We start from the raw sequence: 19,547 nt of genomic DNA on the forward strand, positions 1-19,547 counted from the left end.
CCAACCTAGTTCCTGCAGCAAGGAGATCACCTTGCGTGAGGCCTGAAAACTCTTTCATGGCTCTTGGCCTGAATCAGCTACTCGATGTATGGGTGGATCAGAATACTAACCTCTCTCAACATTGCAGCTACCACCACCATGACCTTAGAGAAGGTTCTGGGTGTAGTGTCCAAACCAAAGGGTAAGCGCTCAAAAACTCATGTCGCTCCAAAACAGCGAAATGCAGAAAACTGTCAATCCTCCAGCTGGATGGGAATATGCAGATATGCCTCTGACAATCCAGAGACTTAAACTCCCCCGACTGTAATAACATAAGAACTTGTCATACTGGGTCAGACCAAGGTTCCATCAAGCCCAGCATTCTGTCTCCAACAGTGGCCAACCCAGGCCACAAGAACCTGGCAAGTTCCCAAAAACTAAGTCTATCCCATGTTACTGTTGCTAGTAATAGCGGTGGTTATTATCTAAGTCAACTTAATTAATAGCAGGTAATGGACTTCTCCTCCAAGAACTTATTCAATCCTTTTTTAAAACACAGCTACACTAACTGCACTAACCACATCCCCTGGCAACAAATTCAAGAGTTTAATTGTGTGTTGAATGAAAAAGAACTTTCTCTGATTAGTTTTAAATGTGCCACATGCTAACTTATCATGAAATGACAATGGAGTCATAAAATAAGGGTCTATATGAGGAAAACATGAATGGAAGGAAAAGTAATCAAACCTTGTTTAATTCAGGATTTTGTCTTCATGAAACACTTATTGGAACTTTTGCTGATTACCTAAAATCATTTTTTCAAATCAGTCAGCATTCCTTTCTTTTAGACTTCAAGCATTGATTTTTCTTAAGGGCTTTAAAAATTGCTGAAAGCTTTTACTTAATCTTGCTCACTAGTACGAATTTAAGTCCGATTGATGTAGTGAATAGAATCCAGTAATGCCTCAGTATCGCTCCAAGGTGAGCCTGCACCTTGAATACTGTGCAATTCTGGTCGCTGCATCTCAAAAAAGATATAGTTGCACTGGAGAAAATAAAGAGAAGGGTGACTAAAATAAAGGGCATGGAACGGCTCCCCTATGAGGACAAGGCTAAAGAGGTTAGGGCTGTTCAGCTTGGAGAAGGGACAGCTGAGGAGGGATATGATAGAGGTCTACAAAATCATGCAAGGACTTGAATGGGTTAAAGTGAATCAATTATTTACTCTCAGATATTATAAAGAGACTAGGGGTTGTCCATGAAGTTAGCAAGTAGCACATTTAAAACAAATCAGAGAAAATTCTTTCACTAAATGCACAATTAATCTCTGGAATTCACTGCCAGAGAATGTGATTAAGGCAGTTAGTGTAGCTGGGTTTGGAAGGGGTTTGGATAAGTTCCTGGAGGAGAAGTCTGTAAACTATTAGTCAATAAGGAATAGCCACTGCTGGTTACCAGCATCAGTACACCTTGGGATCTATTTAATGTTTGGGTATTTGCAGGTGCTTGTGACATGGATTGGCCACTGTTGGAAACAGGATGCTGGGCGGACCCCAGTATAGCATATCTTTTTTCTCCATTGTGGGATCGAAAGCATGGAACTCCTTACCAGACTACTTAAGCACACTCAGCGACAGCAAATCATTCAAAAAGGAACTCAAAACCTGGATATTCAGACAAACATTCAAAGATGGTGTTGGCTAAACTGACCTCCTACTCAACAGAGAGTCGACGACATAAGCGAGTTTATACGCAACTTGTGCACCAGTACTTGTTTGGTCTGTTTAGACAATGTCTGTAGACCGTAAGACCTGATTAGACTGTTTGTACAATGTTTGTTCTCTGTAATACCTGTCCTTAGTTGTTCTGTATACTGTAAACCCTGTTCAATTTGCCTGTATATAGAATAATTTATTGCGTTCTCTTAATAAGTTCATTTAGTTCCCGGTTAAATTGTTCATCATCTGTAATATGTTGTTAAACTGTAAACCGGGGTGAAGGCATCTTGCTATACCTCGGTATATAAAAGATTCTAAATAAATAAATCTTATGTTTTTATGTATAATCATGCTAATGTCCCATGTAATTACATGAAGATGACCCCATATAAATCTAATTATAAAATAATATTTCTTTGTAGAAGCTGATATAAAAAGACCAGCTGCAGTTTAAGGAGCTCACAGGATCATTCATCAAAGTATGTTATGGTGCTAACGCCCGCGATAACACCATAATGAATGCGATATTTATCACAGCATGTGATGCGAAAGCAAATTTGGCAAATTTATTCAAAGGGGCGGGATTGAGGAGGGGATTTGGGCAGAATTAATGAAAATGAGGGGAATCATCGCACAGTGTGATAGCATAATGCATGCCTGAAATAAGTATACCTTTTTTGCAGGCATTAAGCTGTGTGATATTCCTAAAAGAGCAGTAATGCAATTTGTGACAAATATTGCAAATTCCGTTTCAGGCATTTTTGGGCACGGGAGAGCGAGAGAGAGAGAGAGAGAGAATGTGGAGTGGAGGAGAGAAAGAGTGTGGAGTGGAGGTGAGAGAGTGAGAGAGAGCACGTGCACCTCTGTGGTGGAACACATAGTGGTTAACTATTCATACTGCAATAGGAGGGCCAGCTAGTAACTCGAGGTGAGGTTTTGGTGCTGGTGTAGGGTTTTGGGGTCAGTTTTACATGCAGAGTGAGACGTACGAACAGCATTGTACACCTCAGTGAAGATTTGACATCATTTGGAGTGAGGAAAGTCACAAAAAGATGAGATTTCTACAATGTTCTCTCGCCCTAGCTTAATGGACTTTCTACCAGCATACTATCAAGCAATTGATAGATGTACATAATCTAGCAGTATTTAAGAAGGTAAAAAAAAATATATATATAGGGACAGTGCTTTGTGCCTCACACCAGAAGGCAAATCTCCATTTAAAACCATAAATCTACCTAACTGAATCCTTTCTATAAGTCAGAAGGATATAAAACTCTTCCTTCAAATTCATGACATATCAGTAGTGGAAAAATTCCAGGCATCTACTGCTGGACCAAAGAGAGCAGCAGCTGGAGCCATTACTGAGGCTCAGGAGAGCCCCTGGTTGAAGAAGAGAATTCAGGCTGGGGCTGAAAAAGGATGGCGAGAAGGGAGATAAAATTTTTTTTATGGCTTTTCCTTTTTTTTTTTTAAATAGATTTTGAAAACTCCCATTCCCCCAAAATGAGTAAAAACATGATAGCAAAAGAAATATATCAAAGAGGGAAAAAGTCAAAAGGGTAAATAAGGCTCCTAATTTTTATTTGAGTATCCAAGTTGTTTAAATATTTTTCCATGTCTGCAAGCTCTACTCATTGCTTTCCTCTGAAGATGAAATTTATCAGGCCTAGTGAATGGATGTTAGGCTAGGAGAAAATGCCTTGGTACTGTTTGATCTGGCCTGCAGAAGATCCCAGCATCATGGGTTCAGTGATGGACCATTTCCATTTTGATGATCTGAAGGGCTTTGTGACAAGACAAGCTCCTGTATAAAATGACTACCTCGAATGAGGTTGCTTGTCTTCTGAGAAATACAATATCTAAGTAAATAATTGAAATATATAGAAATATGACCAACAGAAAAGAATGGACTAAAAGAAAGGCAGACTGGCATTTTAAGGAATACAATATTACCGCCACTTTAAAAAAAAGGGGATAAAATATGTTTAACTGAGCACAAAGATTTAAAGATGTCAGTTGAGGTAGGTGAGGACCAGCAGCATTATATTTTTAAGTTGGTGTGGTTTAAATTAAGAGATAGTATTAAGTCTTCACATTTCTTGTTCTCTGGGTTTGTGTTTATGCCAGGACAGTAATCCGATTAGTTGTGGCTATATTCGTCTGCGTGTTTTGTTTATAGCACATGTAAAAATGACTTAATTACCCTGCTGGGATTTAGCATCATCCTTATTGTTGGTTTGGAGAAGGATAGAACAGAGGCTGCTTACCTTTGTTGACACACTAAATGACTAAAGCAATTGTCAGGGTAAAGGGAAGTGAAACTGTAGGCAATCCAAGACTGTTTAGGACTCGTGGATGAACACTGGAGACCAGGACATGTTAAGTGCACCTCTGCATCACAAAATATGAGCCAGAGATGTAGCCTATATCACAGTGTACTGGCAAGCAGAATGAAAAAGTGACAGAACTGTAGATTCAGACTGAAGCAAAAATAGTGTATTATGAGAATAACAAAGGGATGGAATACGCAATCTAATCAATGCAAAACAGAAAACAGATTGAAAGGAATAGGTCTCTGTGACAAACATACCCAGAGAAATCATTACTTAAATATTATCATAATTTGTGGTAGTAATGCTGTTCAAATTGCTGGTGCTTGGCTGGGTTTCTTAAGGGAGAATGTACACATTTTTTAGTTCAAAGAAGTTTAAAACAATTTGGAAATAGTTTTATTGAAAATGATTGATGCACCAACTAAATATATATTTGAACAGTCTAATATTTTCACAAAAACTGTAAAAAGTTTCTCTTCCCTAACTATATATTCCACATTGTCTAGAAACTGTACCTTCATTCCTTCTTCCCAACTAATCCACAGGTCACCTCGTGTCAGGAAGCAAGCCACTGCATGCCGAGCCAAATGGTGAATCCAGCCTTCCTGGCGGAGTTGTGTCATAATAGCATCAATCCAAGGGAAACCTGTCCTTCCTTCAGCCCATTTCGCTAAAGCTTCTGGATTCTTATCCCATGGAATCTGAACACAGATGGGATTTCCTTCCATTTTATCAAAACGGGGATTGCTGGTCGCTGCTGTGTAGAAAAACTCACGCCATAACAGTTGGCCATAAAGAGAGAGAGGCGGTGAACTGTTCTTTTTTACCTTAAAAATAAAACGAGAGATTTCAATTTACAAAACACATTTAATTGAAAATGGGAACTAATTTGCAAATAAGCAAGGTAAAAGCAGTTTTCCATAACAATGATATATTACCTTTTTGTACAAATCTGTCAATTTGAAGTAGAAAAGGCGACACGACAAACACCCAAACCGTAGGTAGGGACTAAGTCCTGTAGGGCTTGCCAGAAGAGAATTTGCATTCATTCGAGGTCTTTCAAAATTTGCTACCCAAGCCTAAAATGCATACAGATTAAAAATAAATTCTGTATTTCACTTAAATATAAAGCAAGTATTGTCAGAGTATATTTTATTATGCCAAAATTTACAAGACCAATAAAAAAGGAAAATTCATCTAAAAAGGAAAATTTGTTTTTACCTGCTAATTTTCGTTCCTGTAGTACCAAGGATCAGTCCAGACTGCTGGGTTGTGTCTCCCTTCCAGCAGATGGAGTCAGAGAAGAAATTGAAAAGGCACGCCCTCTTAGTTCGGTGTGTCACCTGCGATCCTTCAGTATAATCAATATCAAAGCAGAATGAATAAAGTTAACAACCAATGGCTAGACCAAAAAGCTAATTTGAACCATAAACCTTGAAAAACTATGGAGTGCTGACTTGAACATTTCTTGTTAAACAGTTCGATATTGTTATATTCTGCAGAAAAAACTGATTAAAAAAAAAATCGAAAATTAAGCGGACTCTCCAGAAAGAGAATAACCCGGGCAGGCGTCTGGACTGATCCTTGGTACTACAGGAACGAAAATTAGCAGGTAATAACCAATTCTCCTTTCCCTGTACGTACCAGGATCAGTCCAGACCACTGGGATGTACCCAAGCTGCCCTAAATGGGGTGGGACCCGGGACCCGGAAGTCCAAACGGTAATGCTTAGCAAAAGTGTGTAAAGATTTCCAAGTAGTAGCTCGGCAAATCTCCTGCAGCGAAACACACTGGCTTTCCACCCAAGATGCCACTTGAGATCTGATCGAATGAGCTTTTAGACCATCCGGCACCGGCCGCCTGTGACACACGTATGCCGAAGCTATAGCTTCCTTCAACCAATGGGCAAGAGTAGTCTTAGACGCCTGACGTCCTCTTTTAGGACCGCTCCATAGGACAAAAAGATGATCCGACAAACGAAAATCATTAGTCATCTTCAAATACCGAAGGAGGATCCGTCAGACATCCAATTTCTGCAAATCGTGAGCCTAGGAGAGTTCCGATCTAGATCTGGGAAGGCTGGCAACTCCACTGACTGATTCAAATGAAAAGCAGACACGACCTTCAGCAGAAAGGAGGGTACCGTTCTAATAGATATCCTGGACTCCGAAATCTGCAAAAGGTAAGCCTCCAGCAGATCCAAAGAGGCCAAAAATTCTCCTTTGTGGACAGCTGCAGTGACTGACCGAAGCACCCTGTTCACTTTCTTCAGGTCTAAGATGGGGCGGAAGGAGCCCTCCTTCTTTGGAACCACAAAATATATGGAGTATCAGCCTGTCCAGAGCTCGGACGGCGGAACTGGAACAATGGCTCTCAGGGCTTTCAAGTGAGACAAAGTTTGGTCCACCACCAGCTGCTTTGCCCGAGATCTGCAAGGGGACACCAGAAAAAGGTCTCTTGGCGGGTGACCAAAATCTAAAGTGTAGCCGTGTTCTATGATGTTTAGAACCCACTGATCCGAAGTGATCTTGACCCATTCCTCGCGAAACAAGAGAGACTACCTCCAATCTCCAGAACAGAGGAGTGGGCCAGCACACCTTCATTGGGTAGACTTGTTGCCAGAGAAGCCTGGGGAGGCTCCATCGCGAGCTGGCCGTCTGCCTCAAAAGGAATGAGCCCAAGCCTGAGACCTCGTCGGCAGCTGTTGAGGAGCAAAGGCCGGAGCTCTGCCCAGACGAAACGACGCTGCCCCCGAAAAGAACCAAATGACCGAGAGGATCTAGGCTTGTCCTCCAGAAGCTTATACACTTTATTGTCCCCTAAGGACTTAAGCTGTTTCGAGACTTAGACGAGACATCAGCGGACCAATTTCGGAGCCAAAGAAGCCTCCTGGCTGACACTGCCAGGGACCTCGTATGCGATGAGATGCGGAGATCATACAAAGCGTCCGCAGTGTAAGCCACTGCCGCCTCCATACGTTCCGCCTGTTCTGCCTCCACCGGCGGAAGTTCCTGAGCCGTAAGAGCTGCTGTACCCATCTAAGGGTCGCTCTCTGCATTAGACTACAGCAGACAGCCGCTCGAATGCAGAGCGCTGACACCTCAAAAATCCTTTTAAGCAGAACCTCCAGTCTTCTATCCTGAAGATCCTTAAGCACTGCCGCCCCCATTACCGGGATCGTTGTGCGCTTGGTGATTGCCGAAATGGCTGCGTCCACCTTAGGGATCCTAAGAAGATCTAACGACTCCTCTGGAAGCAAATAAAGCTTTTCCATAGCCCTACTGACCTGCAGGCTGGCTTCTGGGGCGTCCCATTCCCGGGTCATAAGCTGCAAAAGCATCGGATAAAAAGGAGACGTGCTAGGTGGAGCCCTAAGACCAGACAGCACAGGATCCCCCGAGGAAGGCTCAGCCAAGGGCTGCAGAGCCTAAATGTCCAGTTCTGACAGCACATGTGGGATCAAAGGGTCTAGCTCCTCCCTGCGAAACAATTGGAGCACTCGCGGATCATCCCCTTCCAGCTGAGCGGATTTGTCAATGTCATCAGATGTGTCCGCAGCAGGAGGATCCTGTGACACGATATCCACGGGGGTCAGCTAGTGGCGACGCCACCAGGTCCGGTAATGGACGAACCGCTTGGACTCTAGGGGTGGTTGGACCCTCAGCAGGCTTAGGGACCTTCGATGGAGGAGATTCCTGCAAAGTTAAATCAGCTTCTGTCTCCATATAGGCTTTATGCAACAACAGCACAAATTAAGATGAAAAAGGGTGCTGTTGCTTTAAGAACGGGGGGGGGGGGGGGGGAAGAGGAGGTTTGGGCAGGGAGGAGAATATGTAATTAAATCTGAAGGTCTCACAGGACTCAAACTGGGTGGAGAAAGCTGCGGAGCTAAATCCCCTCCCCCTGAACTATGCATGGCCTCAGAGCCTGGAGGAGGCAAAATGGTTGCCGTTCCCGTGCTGATCGGGAACGACCATGTGGTAAGTGCTCCTCTGCCTTCTATAGGGATTTCTGACCGCCCCTCTCCCCCGGGAATCCATCGGGAGCAGAGGCCGTTGCGGGAGAGGTGCTGCCGGCTCCCCGCAGGCAGAGCACCGCGATCCACGTGGCATTTGATAGCGAGCAGTGTTGAGCAAATAAAAGGATACCCAGGCTGCCTGCTGACTTTTTTTTTTTTTTTTTTAAAGGTTCTTAATCAGCCAGTGGAAGGAAAAATCATCCCTCGTTCCGAGCAAATCGACAGGGGCTCCCAGAGGAATCTACACGTCTCTGGGCTTTTAGAGGGAGGGACCGGCCCACTGGTTAATCCTCCTACTCACCGGGCTGAAAGTAAACACTCCGGGAATTAGGCTCTTGGGGCTAGAACCCCAGCCTTGCCTACTACCAAGGGGTCGGAAAGGTCTGAACCCCCTTGAGAGGACTTGTACTCCAGAAGAAACGTCAATCCTTCTGTTACTTCCTTTAATTTTTGTTTTTTTAAATTGTTGATCTAGCCAAGGTCATCAAAAAAAATCTGTTCTACAGTTCTTATTAATGAGCTATAGTGTGTATATATATATATATATATATATATATATATATATATATATATATATATATATATATACACACACACATACACACACATACATACATACACACTAATATACTAATGAGCTATAGTATACATATACTAATATACTATTTTTTTTTTATTTTTTTTTTTTAAGATCAGGACCGCAGGTTCTGTCACCCTCATCTGCTGGAGTCAGAGAAATACTGAAGGATCGCAGGTGGCACACCGGACTAAGAAGGGGTACCTTCTCAGTTTCTTCTGACTCCATCTGATGGAAGGGAGACAACCCAGCAGTCTGGACTGATCCTGGTACATACAGGGAAAAAAGGTATTTGTAGATTAGCTTTGCTCACTGAAAATAAATGTTACTGTATATAATACATCAAGACTATAGAAAATACAACTGATGGACATTTAAAGATGCTTTTTCTTAGATGATCAAAAGTTAGCTTTAGACACTCCTTGGGAGGAAATATGCTGTTAAAAACATTTTTTCTCTAAGACCATTAATTTGTTTTCATTATGGAGTCATCATCCATGACACCAGCATTTTGCCATTTTCTTATGCAAGAAAGAGGTGTTTCAATTGGCAGCCTACTGATAAATGATCAGATTTATAAAGCAATTTTTATTGAAACAAAGGCAAAGTGAAAGCAGAATTTCTTATTCTGGCTCCAGTTGTGGCTCGGGTTTATCAGAGGCAGTGATGATACGGTTTTTGGAGGTAGGCTGTTTATTTTTGTTTGCCTTCTACTGAAGGAGCTTGTTACACAGGAGAAAGGGGTTGCTTATTGATACAGCAGGGGTGAGAAGGCAACTTGTCAAAGGTATGGGGGGTTAGGGTAGGTCACATAAGTTTTATTCTATTTTTGTACAGCTTTTAGGGTTGGTGCTTCTTCGAGAGGTGGCAAAGGGGTGGGCAGGGATCTCATAAGATCCAGAAGAAAATTAGGTCTTACCTTTGATAATTTTCGTTCCTGTAGTACCATGGATCAGTCCAGACTCCTGGGTTTTGCCCCCCCTCTAGTAGATGGAGACAGAAGTTTACAAACAAAAAAACTCCGCCTTATCTAGGCTGGTGCCACCTACAGTCTGGCAGTATTACTTTTGTCAAAGCAGAATGGAACCCAAACAAAACACCAAATGAACTATATACAGTAACCGGCTCAACAACCCCGAAATGGGAACAGAACCCGAGCCACTGATAATAGGACAAAGAAGATTGAGCTGAGAATGAGAGAAAAAAACAGCACGGACTCTCTCTTGTCATAGCAGAATAAATGGGCGGGACTCTGGACTGATCCATGGTACTACAGGAATGAAAATTATCAAAGGTAAGACCTAATTTTCTTTTCCCTGTACGTACCCGGATCAGTCCAGACTCCTGGGATTTACCAGAGCTGCCTTAAATGGGATGGGATCCGGAGAGTCCCGCTCTGAGTACTCCTGCACCAAAATCCCCGCTGCCTGGAGCCCTAACATCCAGGCGATAATGCCAGGCAAATGTATGTAAGGACTTCCACATCACTGCCCTACAAATCTCCTCTGGGGATATATGGTGGCATTCCGCCCAGGCCGCAGCCTGGGAACGCGTAGAGTGTGCCTTGAGACCCATTGGCGAAGACCTACCCTGTAACAGATACGCAGAACTGATAGCGTCTTTCAACCAGCGAGCAATGGTGGTCTTTGAGGCCGCCGTACCCCGACGAGGTCCGCTCCCCAGGACAAACAGATGGTCTGATTCCTGGAAGGGGTTAGTAACCTCTAGGTAATGCAACAGCGTCCGACGGACATCCAATCGGCGCAAATCCTTGGCCAAAGGATCCACCCTATCCAAGTCTGTAAACCAGGTAGTTCCACTGTTTGATTGAGATGAAAAGTAGATACCACCTTAAGTAGAAAAGAAGGAACTGTACGAAGCGACACCCCTGTCTCCGAGATTCGCAAAAAAGGCTCCCGACAAGACAGAGCTTGGAGCTCGGAAACCTGCCTTGCCGAGACAATGGCCACCAAAAAAACCACCTTCAGCGTCAAATCTTTGAGGGTGGACTTGCGAAGAGGCTCAAAGGGAGCGCCACACAACGCCTTCAATACCAGATTCGGATTCCAGGAAGGACAAGGGTTATGTAACGGTGGGCGTAAATGCTTAGCACCTCGAAGAAATCGAACCACGTCTGGATGCGACGACAAAGGCACACCTTGTACCCGACCGCGCAACGACGCCAGGGCCGCCACCTGAACCCTCAGGGAACTACACGAGAGCCCCTTTGCCAAACCATCCTGGAGAAAGCGTAATACCTCGGGCATGGACGCACGAGTAGGCACCACATCTTGATCAAGACACCACGTCTCAAATACCTTCCAGACCCGCACGCAAGATAAAGACGTAGAAGCCTTGCGGGACCTTAAAAGGGTGGTTACTACTGCATCCGAATAACCTCTGGATTTCAGCCTTCTCCTCTCAAAAGCCATGCCGCTAGACAGAAGCATTCGACCTGGTCGAAACAAACGGGTCCTTGATGAAGAAGATCCGGTACATACAGAAACCGAATGGGATCCTCTAGTGCGAGGTTCTGGAGATCCGCAAACCAAGGGCGACGCGGCCATTCGGGCGCTACCAGCACCACCAGTGTCGGATGCAACTCTATGTGCCGTAGCATCCGGCCGAGAGGCCACGGTGGGAAGATAAAGGAGCACATCTGATGGCCATGGCAACACCAAAGCATCCACGCCCTCCGCTCCAGTTTCCCTGTGATGAGCGAAGAAGCGCGGAGCCTTGGAATTCTTGAATGTCGCCATAAGGTCCAGAGCAGGCGTCCCCCACCGGGCACAGATGAGTTGAAATGCGACGTTCGCGAGTTACCACTCTCCGGGGTCCAGGCGATTGCGACTGAGGAAATCCGCCTGAATGTTCTCTACTCCGGCAATATGTGACGCCGCAATACTGCCCAGGTGACGTTCCGCCCACTCCATCAACTGTCTGGCTTCGCATGCAACTAGTTGAACTCCTGGTTCCCCCCTGACGATTGATGTAGGGTACCGTGGTCGCATTGTCTGACAGTATTCTGACAGACTTGTCCCAAACCAGTGAAAGGAAGGCCTGAAGAGCCAGGTGTACTGCCCTGGTCTCCAAACGATTGATGGACCAAGCCGCTTCCTGTGGGGACCAGACTCCCTGGACCGGCTTTCGGAGACAAACTGCTCCCCAACCGTACAAGCTGGCATCCGTGGTGACCGCTGTCCAGGAGGGAACAGTCAACGGTACTCCGCGGCTCAAGTTGTCCGGACATAGCCACCAAGCCATGCTGGCCCGAGCTGACTGTGTGAGCGGTAAAGGTAGATAAATTGCTCTGACACCGGATTCTACCGGGAAAGCAAAGCTGACTGTAAGGGTCGCATATGAGCGAAAGCCCAGGGCACCAATTCCAACGTCGAAGTCATGGACCCCACCATCTGGAGGTAGTCCCAGATGATTGGCATGGGCTTGGTTAACAAATGCCGAGCCTACCCCTGCAACTTGAGCATGCGGTCCTGTGTGAGGGACACCATTCCCCGAGTGTCGAACAAGGCTCCCAAAAACTCCACAGACTGAGAAGGAATCAGATGACTTTTGGATGTATTGATTACCCAGGCGAGCTTTTGCAACAAGTCGATCACCCAGTGAACTGCCTCCTGACAAAGCCGTTCCGACTTCGCACGAATCAGCCAATCGTCCAGGTACAGGTGCACTAGGAATCCTTCCCTGCGAAGGTGTGCTGCTACCACCACCATAATCTTGGTGAACGTGCGAGGGACGGTGGCCAGACCGAACGGTAACACCTGTAACTGGAAATGTTGTCGCATCTCGGCGAACCTGAGGTAACGTTGGTGCTCTGCCCGGATCCAGATACGAAGATACGCTTCTGTGAGATCCAGAGACGCTAGAAACTCCCCTTCTCTCACCGAAGTGATGATGGATCGTAGGGTCTCCATCTGAAAACGAGGCACTCACAGGCACTTGTTGACGCTCTTTAGATCGAGAATCGGACGAAAAGTTCCTTCCTTCTTTGGAACCACGAAATAAATGGAATACCAGCCTCTGCGAAGATCATGCGGTGGAACCGGCACAATCGAGCCTAGGTCGTGCAGGCGCCTTAATGTCTCCCGTACCGCTCGGCGTTTTTCTGAAAAACCGCAAGGCGATACCAGGAAACACTGGCGGGGCCGTCATGCAAAATCTAATGCGTAACCTTGACTTATCACCTCTAGGACCCACTGATCCAAGGTGATCCTGGTCCATTCCTCGTAAAACCTTGCTAATCTGCCGCCGACCACTGGAACCAAGAAGTGGACCGGCTGCACATCATTGTGAAGGCTTACCACTCTGTGGACCTGTACCTGCCCCTGGCCGTCCAAAACGGCGCCCGCGAAAGGACTGCGAGTACGACTGCTGCCGGTTGGCACTGTGCCGAAAGGAGGATGCCAACCCCCGCAAATTGCGAGGCCTGCGTCCACCCCAAAAACGGGACTGCGACGACGGACCCTCTCGAGACCGAGGTTTATCCTCTGGCAAGCGATGTAGTTTATTCTCGCCTAGCGACTCAATCAAATCCTCCAATTCTTTTCCAAACAAATTGCCCTTAAACGGCAGGGACCCTAGCCGCGCTTTAGACGACACATCCGCCGCCCAAAGGCGTAACCACAACAAACGACGTGCCGACACCATGGATCGTGCCGACGTGCGAAGTAAATCATAAAAGGCATCTGCACTATAGGCGATCACCGCCTCTAAGCGTCCCGCCTGTAGCGCTTCTTCCTGAGAAAGATATTCATTGGCCAACAACTGTTGAACCTACCGAAGACCCTCTTGCAATGAAATTTGCTGCATATAGCCACATGGATTCCGAGCGCGGAGACTTCGAATATCTTTTTAAGCTGTATTTCCAGCTTACGATCTTGCAAATCCTTAAGGGCTGTTCCACCGGTCACCGGAATGGTGGTCTTCTATGTGACCGCTGTTACCGCCGAATCTATCTTAGGGATCTTCAGCAGCTCCAGCGCGTCCTCAGGCAAAGGGTAGAGCTTATCCATAGCCTTAGCTACCTTAAGCCCCAAATCTGGGGTATCCCATTCCTTGAAAAGCAAATCCGATGCTGAGAAATGCAATGGGAAAGCAGATGGTGGACCTCTCAGCCCCAAAACTACCGGGGCCGTTACCCTTAGTCTGGACTCTGCTTGTGGCAACTCTATGCCTAACTCCCCTAGAATCACCAGGATCAGGGGCCCTAACTCATCCCATCGAAACAACCGAACTACCTTGGGGTCATCCCCATCTGCCCCATGGGAAACGCTCCGGCCCCCTAATAGCTGCTCACCATCCCCCTCAATTCCCCTTGGGGGCTGGAATGACAGATCCTGGTCCATTAGTTGCTCATCTGGATCATCGGTGTCCGTGGTGCTATCAGGATCCCCCCAGGGGGCCCTCAGCCTGAAAGGCCGGGGCTTCCCAGCAGGATCCGACACTTGGACGGGCCTGGTCCGCTTTCCGGACTCCCCCGCCGGGACTGGGTCCTGAGATCCCAGAGACCTCTTTCTAGCCAGCCTACGCGCCTTAAAGCCTTGTGCATAACCAACACAAACTCAGAAGAAAAAGAATCAGATGAGCCGTCCCCAGTGTCCCAATCAGGGACCTCTAAATCACTGGAACAGGATGACCTCGCTGGTTTATCCCCCTCAGGGACCCTGCATTGTAGAGATAAACGTGGCGGGGAGTCTTCCCCCTCCCCCCCCCCCCCGATCCGACGGGGGTGTAGGAACCACGGGCCCAGATGCCAACAAAATGGCTGCCGTTCCCGCCGCCTCCGACCCAGAGCCCAAAATGGTGCCCGTACCCGTGCTCCATGGGGACGGGACTAATCCGGCCCCGGGCTTGCTCCCCAGAGCTGCGGCTCGCAATGGCACTCTTCCCTGTGCTCCATCCGGGCGCGAAGACACCCCCTCGGCCTCCTGAGACACAGCCAGAACAAAGGCTGTCTCAGGAGAGGCGCCGGGCCGCGCTGCAAGCGTGGCAAACCGATCGTCGTGGCATGCCCTCCCACCCCCGAGAAAGACGAGAGAGAGAGAGAGAGGGGCAAAGAAAACCGCTACCAGGCGCAGATTCCTAGCGCAACAAACAAAAAAGCACTGCGGCGCAAGCAAAGCACAAGAGAAGGGAAAGTAAAATATCTTTGGTTTTTTTTTGTTTTGTTTTTTTTAAAGTACCATTACCGTTCGCCGCCGGCTCCGGGACCACCTGGGAGGAGTGAGCCGGGTTCCCCGGTGTCACCCCCAGGGATTAGATAAGCGCTGGCAAGGGCACTAAGCCCACCCTTCAGCGGCCTCTTACACCAGGAGGGATGACCCCCTTAGGACCCCCCTCCTAGGAGGCAAGTAACTGGACCTGCAGGCAAACTACTGCAGTCTCAGTCTCCTAACTAGCCGAACTATACCAAGTTATCTTTTTTTTTTTTTTTTTTTTTTAAACTAACTAGGCTTCAGCACAGACTGTAGGTTTTGCGCTCTCTCCACCTGCTAGGAGACAGAAGAATACTGCCAGACTGTAGGCGGCACCAGCCTAGATAAGGCGGAGTTTTTGTTTGTAAACTTCTGTCTCCATCTGCTAGAGGGGGTCAAAACCCAGGAGTCTGGACTGATCCGGGTACGTACAGGGAAGGCACTTTCAGGGAGTCATAGGTTTTGGGGCCACGTGGCATTTTAAGGCTCTTCCCGGGGACATCGGGAAGCACATTAGCATCTCAGTAGCCACAGGAAAAATTAACTACACCTCCCTGAAATGTGAGAAAATAAAGGGGCTGAATTTTTCTAAGTCAACTGCATTATTTGCATTAAATTGCTTAGTAATTAGCTGCTTTGCATATATCAATTCATTTTATGCATGCAAAGCAGGTAATTTCTGTAAGGGGCAGAATTTAGTAAAAAAAAACAACAAAAAACAGTATTGAACACGCATTAAATGCTATTTATCGCATGTTATTGCGTTTACTGCAGCTTAGTAAATGTAGGCCTTAGTTGGATGATTTGGATCCTTCTGATCTCATATTATTGGGAGATTTGATGTTGTCCAGGTGTTTGTGCAGCCAGGCCATTCATTTCAGAAGTGGCAGAGCTGGGACAAGCTTTTTCTGTGCCCGAGCCAAATATATAGAATTATGCCCCCTCTACCCACCCTTTCGCTTACCGGCGTTTGCTCTAATACAGAATTTTCTCCTTTAGTAGCAAAGGCACAGATGTCCTTATAATAGTGTCAGCTCCAGGAAAGCATCTCTCTGTCTGTCCCCTACTACCCAGTATCCCCCCTCAACCCATGTCCAGCAATCCTCTTCTCATCCCCTCCTTCCCCACTCCTCTGTGCCCTGAATCCTTCAATTTCTCCCCCACTTCTTGCTCTGCATCTCCCCAACCCACTCAATGCCGTGAGTCCTCTTCTTTCTTCCCTACCACTTGCCCTAGGTCTTCTCCCCCCCCCCCCCCACACTACTTGTCTTGCATCCTTCCATTCCAAGTCCAGCAGCAAGAGTCCTTTCTCCACTACTCTTCCCAGCAACAGCCGCCACCTCTCTTTTTGCCCTCTCACCAACCTACTGTACACATCAGTAGTCCCTTCTTTGGCTCCTCTCTATCTAATATTGAAACATGAATGGGTTTCACGTTAGCAGCAACTCTCAGGAAACAAGCTTACCTTTCTTTCCAAGTGTCTTTCAAGACGTGTAAGAGCTTCTGTTTCTCCACCTGGCCACACAGCAGATGGCAAACCCTCTGTATCAAAGCCTAAATTAGAGAAAACTCACCATTATCTTGAAACTTTTTAGTATTCTGGAAATAGAACAAAAGTTGATCTACAAACACTTAAGTTCAACTGATTAACGTTCTTAAGAAGAGTCAATACATTCTTTAACTCCTTGGCGCCAGCAGTCGAAGCAAGTTCCATTTCTGGCAAAGGGACATGCACCAACAAAATCTGATTCCTGGCACAAAAGGGTTAAATTTTAGGAACAAGTTTTATATTTCCTCTTTACAGATTCTGTTCTAAGCATAACTAAAATTGTCTAGTCCAACTATAGTAATATATTGACAAAACATATTTTAACAACTAACTATTCAGGATATAAAGGTTAACAGAAATTGGGGTGCAATGAACCACAAGGTTACTTGACCTATAAATCTATGAAAATAAATGTTGAGATTACTTACCTGATAATCTCCTTTTCCTTAGTGTATGCAGATGGACTCAAAACAAATGGGTACATCGTGCTCGTGCTAGCAGTTGGAGACGGATCTGACATCAGCACGGGTACATATACCCCCACAGGAAGTGCAGCAAATCAGTAATCTTCCTTGCAAAGCTTTTATGGATATATGTGTGACTGACCGATTAATCAACAGGATTACCCTGACCAATTGATGGTAGCTGGAGACCGCCAGTGTACTCAGCCGGAAGGCGTCGACACCTGGCAGGGTGGATGCCCTATATAAGAAAACATGGCTTACCGTGAGTCGGCGAATCCCCATGTATACCGGCAGCCGGCGGGATTCTGAGTCCATCTGCATACACTAAGGAAAAGGAGATTATCAGGTAAGTAATCTCAACATTTCCTAGCGTGTAGCAGATGGACTCAAAACAAATGGGATGTACAAAAGCTACTCCCGGACTGGGCGGGAGGCTGCCCGAGGACCATTTAGGATCGCCCTCGCAAATGCTGTGTCCTCCCTGGCCTGGACGTCCAGACGGTAGAATCTGGAGAAGGTATGGAGGGAGGACCACGTCGCCGCTTTACATATCTCTGCAGGCGACAGCAGCTTAGTTTCTGCCCAAGAGGTCGATTGTGCTCTGGTAGAATGAGCCTTGACCTGTAGAGGCGGTGGTTTTCCCGCCTCTATGTAGGCTGCCTTAATAACTTCTTTAATCCAGCAGGCGATGGTTGGCCGTGAGGCCGCTTCCCCTTGCTTCTTCCCGCTGTGCAGGACGAACAGGTGGTCCGTCTTGCGTACTGCTTCTGACATTTCCAGATATCTGGACAGCAGTCTGCCGATGTCGAGATGGCGTAGCATTCGACCTTCTTCTGACTTCTTCAAACCTTCTGTGGTAGGCAAGGATATGGTTTGGTTGAGGTGAAAGTGGGAGACCACTTTGGGTAAAAAGGATGGAACTGTGCGAAGATGGATAGCCTCTGGAGTGATTCTGAGAAACGGATCACGGCAGGACAGTGCTTGTAGCTCTGAGATTCGGCGTGCGGAACACACAGCCAGCAAGAACACCATCTTCAGGTATAACAAACGGAGAGACAGGCCTCGAAGGGGCCTGAAGGCGGATCCTGCTAGAAATTCTAACACTAGGTTGAGGTTCCACAAGGGCACGACCACTTCAGTGGCGGGCGAATGTGTTTGACTCCTTTCAGGAAACGTGAGATGTCTGGGTGTTTGGCAATGGTGTTGCCGTCACTCCTGGGACCGTAGCAAGACAGCGCTGCTACCTGAACCTTGATGGAGCTGAGGGACAGACCCTTCTGAAGTCCATCTTGTAGGAAGTCCAAAATGATAGGAATCTTAGCGGCATGTGAGTTGGTGCTGTGAGAGTCACACCAGTCTTCAAAAACTCTCCAGATCCTGATATATGTCAGTGATGTGGAGAACTTGCGTGCTCGGAGGAGTGTATCTATTACCGGCTCCGAGTATCCTCTTTTCTTCAATCTAGCCCTCTCAATGGCCAGACCGTAAGAGAGAATTGAGCTGGATCCTCGTGGAGAATGGGACCTTGCCGCAGCAGGTCCCGGTGTGGAGGCAGGCCCTTATGCATCACTGACATGAGGGTGCCCCGCTGCTGCAGCTGCTTGGCCACCTTCTGCACCTGTTTCCAGTTGTCCCTATAGTACTGGCTCATGTAGAGCTGATAGGAAGCAATGCGGGCAATGAGCTGGGCCCCTGAAACACTTTCTTCCCAAGAGTGTCCATCGCTCTGTGGTCCTTCCCCGGGGGGCACTGAGGAATGGGTCTGAGAACACTTGGCTCTCAAGTATGGAATCGACCACCACTGACTGGTGAGGAAGCCAACGCTTATCGAATCCAGCAGCCTTCTTGTTAATGGGAGGCACTGTGAGGGGTGTTCCCATATCCTGAGCAGCAACTCCTTAAGAGACTTGTGTACCAGGGTCATCACAATCTCCTTAAGAGATCCTCCAGTTCGTGGAGCCTCAAGCACGTTATGTCTGGCATCCTCCTCAGTCAGTAACAAAGGGGATAGCTTCCACCATCACCCTCACAAACCCTGCGAAGATTAAGTGGATCAGGTGGAGACTTCTTTCACTCTTCTGGAGAAAGGTCTAAAGAGAGACCCTTAGTGCCCTCTGAGGACTCAGAGGTATCATCCCCCTAGGGGTCATAGGGACCTTCATCCTCACTGTAAGCCACAGGAGATGGGGCCCTAGGTGCTCAGCCTTTGCCCAGAGGTGCAGGCACTGGACGGGGGCTACAGGCCTCTGTGTCTTTGCCGGCCTAGTTGGAGCTTCCTTCTTGAAGGAACCAGCAATGATCACCATAATCGGTAGGGGGAGGCATCAGTGCCTCGCTAGGAACATCTGGTTTGGTAATGCACCCATGAGCACACAGAGCTTCTCCAGCTGCAGTTTCAGGATGAACAGTACCAGCTCCAGTGCCATAGGACCGATGCCCTGCAGTGCCCATTCTACCACCAGCTGGACTTGCTGCTCCAGCTCCTTCTCGACCAATGCAGATATCAACATTGACTGGGAGAAAGGAGGACTAGCCAGATCCTCTTTGGACCCACAAAATGGATTGGTGACTGGCGTCAGGACAGTTGGAAACTGTCACGGACCCCTGGCACCGGAGGACTGGCACTCCTCACTTCGGGGCATCGTGGTATGAACTGGTGCATCCTCATGCCTGGCACCGTACATAGAAAGGGAGCAG

The 19,547-nt window shown here is 47.1% G+C and overlaps 1 protein-coding gene across 1 annotated transcript in view; it reads right to left on the reverse strand.

Annotated features, from left to right (window-relative positions):
- The window catches only part of CRY1 (cryptochrome circadian regulator 1), an 83,589-nt gene that overhangs the window by 24,764 nt on the left and 39,278 nt on the right, over window positions 1-19,547 (reverse strand). The window contains exons 5-7 of the mRNA XM_029599759.1: window positions 16,303-16,391; window positions 4,969-5,109; window positions 4,546-4,857 (exon numbers count right to left, since the gene is read on the reverse strand). Coding sequence (XP_029455619.1) covers window positions 4,546-4,857; window positions 4,969-5,109; window positions 16,303-16,391 — 542 coding nt within the window. The remainder of the gene's footprint in view (window positions 1-4,545; window positions 4,858-4,968; window positions 5,110-16,302; window positions 16,392-19,547) is intronic.

This window comes from Rhinatrema bivittatum, chromosome 4, assembly GCF_901001135.1.
Source record: "Rhinatrema bivittatum chromosome 4, aRhiBiv1.1, whole genome shotgun sequence".
In the NCBI taxonomy this organism is placed as follows: domain Eukaryota; kingdom Metazoa; phylum Chordata; class Amphibia; order Gymnophiona; family Rhinatrematidae; genus Rhinatrema; species Rhinatrema bivittatum.